At 53.3% G+C, this 2,529-nt stretch overlaps 1 protein-coding gene across 1 annotated transcript; it reads left to right on the plus strand.

Moving 5' to 3' along the window:
• The first annotated feature begins 1,056 nt into the window (after positions 1-1,056).
• On the plus strand, positions 1,057-2,329 carry PHACADRAFT_266446 (uncharacterized protein). Its single transcript, XM_007403097.1, has one exon. It carries the CDS (start codon positions 1,084-1,086, stop codon positions 2,284-2,286), a length of 1,203 nt encoding a protein of 400 aa, XP_007403159.1. The 5' UTR covers positions 1,057-1,083; the 3' UTR covers positions 2,287-2,329.
• Positions 2,330-2,529: the final 200 nt, after the last annotated feature.

Consider the following 2,529-nt stretch of genomic DNA (forward strand, 5'->3'; position numbering starts at 1 on the left):
GCCCGAGCGACTTCTTGGGCGTGGACCTTGGCAGCGCCTGCCGGTTCGCGTCTTCGTACATCCACCACCCATGCGGTTCAAACACGATTCAAACATACAGATTTCACGCGTCTCGACATGACTGAAGCGTCTTCGTCGAATCTGTTACATTCTCCTTCTGCCTCTCGGCTACGCGACTCCGAGCCGGTTTGCCCTCAAGAGGTAGACACGGTGCTCAAGGATGTCGGGGTTCTTGAAATGAATAGGTATCTTGTCATCAAACTTTGTGGCAGGCTAGAGAGAGCTCTGCTTGAGAGAGACCTCAGGTCGATCCCGGAGCTATGGTGGCGGCTGCGAGAGCTGCGACCTATTACCCCTAGTACGTTGGAGATACGGCGGTGTTTTAGGAGTTATTCGGATATCCTTGACAAATATTCGGACGACGTGGAGTCAAATGTACTTTCCGCGCTGGACGATCTCGCGGCCCACACCGCCGCCATCGGCTACTTTCGCGGTGTGTGTGCGCGGATGGACTGGTATCTCAAGCGTCGAGACCCTAACCCTGCACTTGAACTCGCGCTCAAATTTCGTCGTTTGGTAACCATTCGCAATACTCAGATTTCCCTCCTGTCAACACGAAGTTCTGAAGACGATTTCAGTCCTATTGCGACGAATTCCGGCCCGCTCGTGCATAGTGTGCATGTGAAGTTCTTAGTCCGCGTTATCGCAGCCTGTTTCATCAAGGATCTATTCTATCCCTCATTACAACTAGCCATATCCACCGGATACCACACCCATCTCCATACCCTGCAAATCGAGGCCGTGGTCGCCGCGAACGAGCTTGGACTACCGAAAGAAAAACTTGTGGACTGGGCAACGAGATTTTCTAATCTGGAGAAATCCATGCTACCCGTACAAATCTATAGGAAGTACATTGCCCAAGTTGCAACCAACCAAACTGCTATCTCGTCACTCGTACACTACGCTGACAGCATTATCGACGAACTATCAGCAGACGGGTCGTGTCTCACTCTCGACCCTGCCGCAGCCGCCGCGTCAGATCACCCCCTCGTTGTGTTTACCGAGGAGCACTGGGCGTTCCTTATGCTCAGCCTCATACGGTCTGGCAACTTGGCAGCTGCAGAACGCTTCTGGGCAGGTATGAACAAGATTAGCGGGAAGACGCCGCCGCTCGTTCAAGCCGCTATCATCGAAGGCTACGCCTTCTTGAAGAGGTTCGACCGCGCACTGGCGGCTTGGAAGGTGTTCACTGTTCCTAGAGAGACACCTACGGTAGCCGTGCATCAAGCATACATCAATGCTCTGCTTCGACAAGGACGCCCGGATGATGCGCTGGCGGAACTCGGAAGACTCGAGCAGAATCTCTGCGAGAGATCCAACACTTCAAGCGATTCCGCGGTCTTATCCGCCTTTAACACGGTGCTCGAGTGGCTGCTCGGACGATCCCGCTTTGAAGAAGCTCGAGCGATCCTGGGCAGAATGAAGAAGACGGGCCCGAAACCGGACGCTGCCTCGTTCAATGTGTTCATGAAGCACCATAGCCGAAGCAAGGACCTGAGCGCGATCTCCGGGATTATGCAGGAGATGCGCTCTTCGGGGATTGACGCGGACATCTATACCGCGTCGATTCTGTTACTTGCCCTCCACTCGGCGCGGGAAGACGCTCCGCAGCTTGCCATAACTCTCTTGCGCCAGAGTGGCATCACCGCCGACACCACCACATGTACGACGCTCCTCGAACACCTGGTACGCTCAGAGGACGACAACGCCTTCGACGCTGCCCTCGCCTTCGTTGAACACATGGAGACGCGCAATTTGCAGCTGCCGTCGTCTGATCAGTGGTATATGCTTACTACTGTCCTGTGCGGAATCGAACGCAGAGTCTGGCGTAGCTCGCCTTTAGCTGCTCGCTACCGACACGTAGTCATCGGAAAGATGGAAAAGCACCAACGCAGCCCATTCAGGCCCACATCCCACACTCTCATTGTCATTCAAGCGTGCTGCGAAAATCCGACACCCGAGGCGATGCAGCGCGCGATGGTGTACTACCGAATGCATAAGCGCGAAGAAGCGAAGAGGGGAAATACTGCAAATTGGAGGGTTTGGAGTAAGCTCATGGAACAGCTAATTCGGAGGGGCGAGTGGAAGCTTGCCGACGAACTAGCCGATAATGTCGACGTCAAACAGTTCTCACCTGGTATGCGGCAGCTGCTCAATCGGGCAAAAAGTCGCGATAACTCGGACTATGTGCATATGAATCCCGGTGTAAAAAAAAGTAGAACATAAATGTGCCGAATAGTACCTCCGTACACTCAGTAAGTCTGCTCCGCTCCCAGGCGAATCTGCGGCTATAGTGTGATATGTGATATCTACATGAGCATTCATGTCGAAGAGCATCTCGACCCTTTCGCTCTAGCCTTCAGCATGAAAACACTCTCCTTCTGTGGACCTTTGAAGATCTACAAACTCATCATGCTCAGCTTATACAAGAACTGCTCAACAATACCAGTACACACGTCACCTATCAAA

The sequence above is a fragment of the Phanerochaete carnosa genome, assembly GCF_000300595.1.
Source record: "Phanerochaete carnosa HHB-10118-sp unplaced genomic scaffold PHACAscaffold_747, whole genome shotgun sequence".
Lineage (NCBI taxonomy): Eukaryota > Fungi > Basidiomycota > Agaricomycetes > Polyporales > Phanerochaetaceae > Phanerochaete > Phanerochaete carnosa.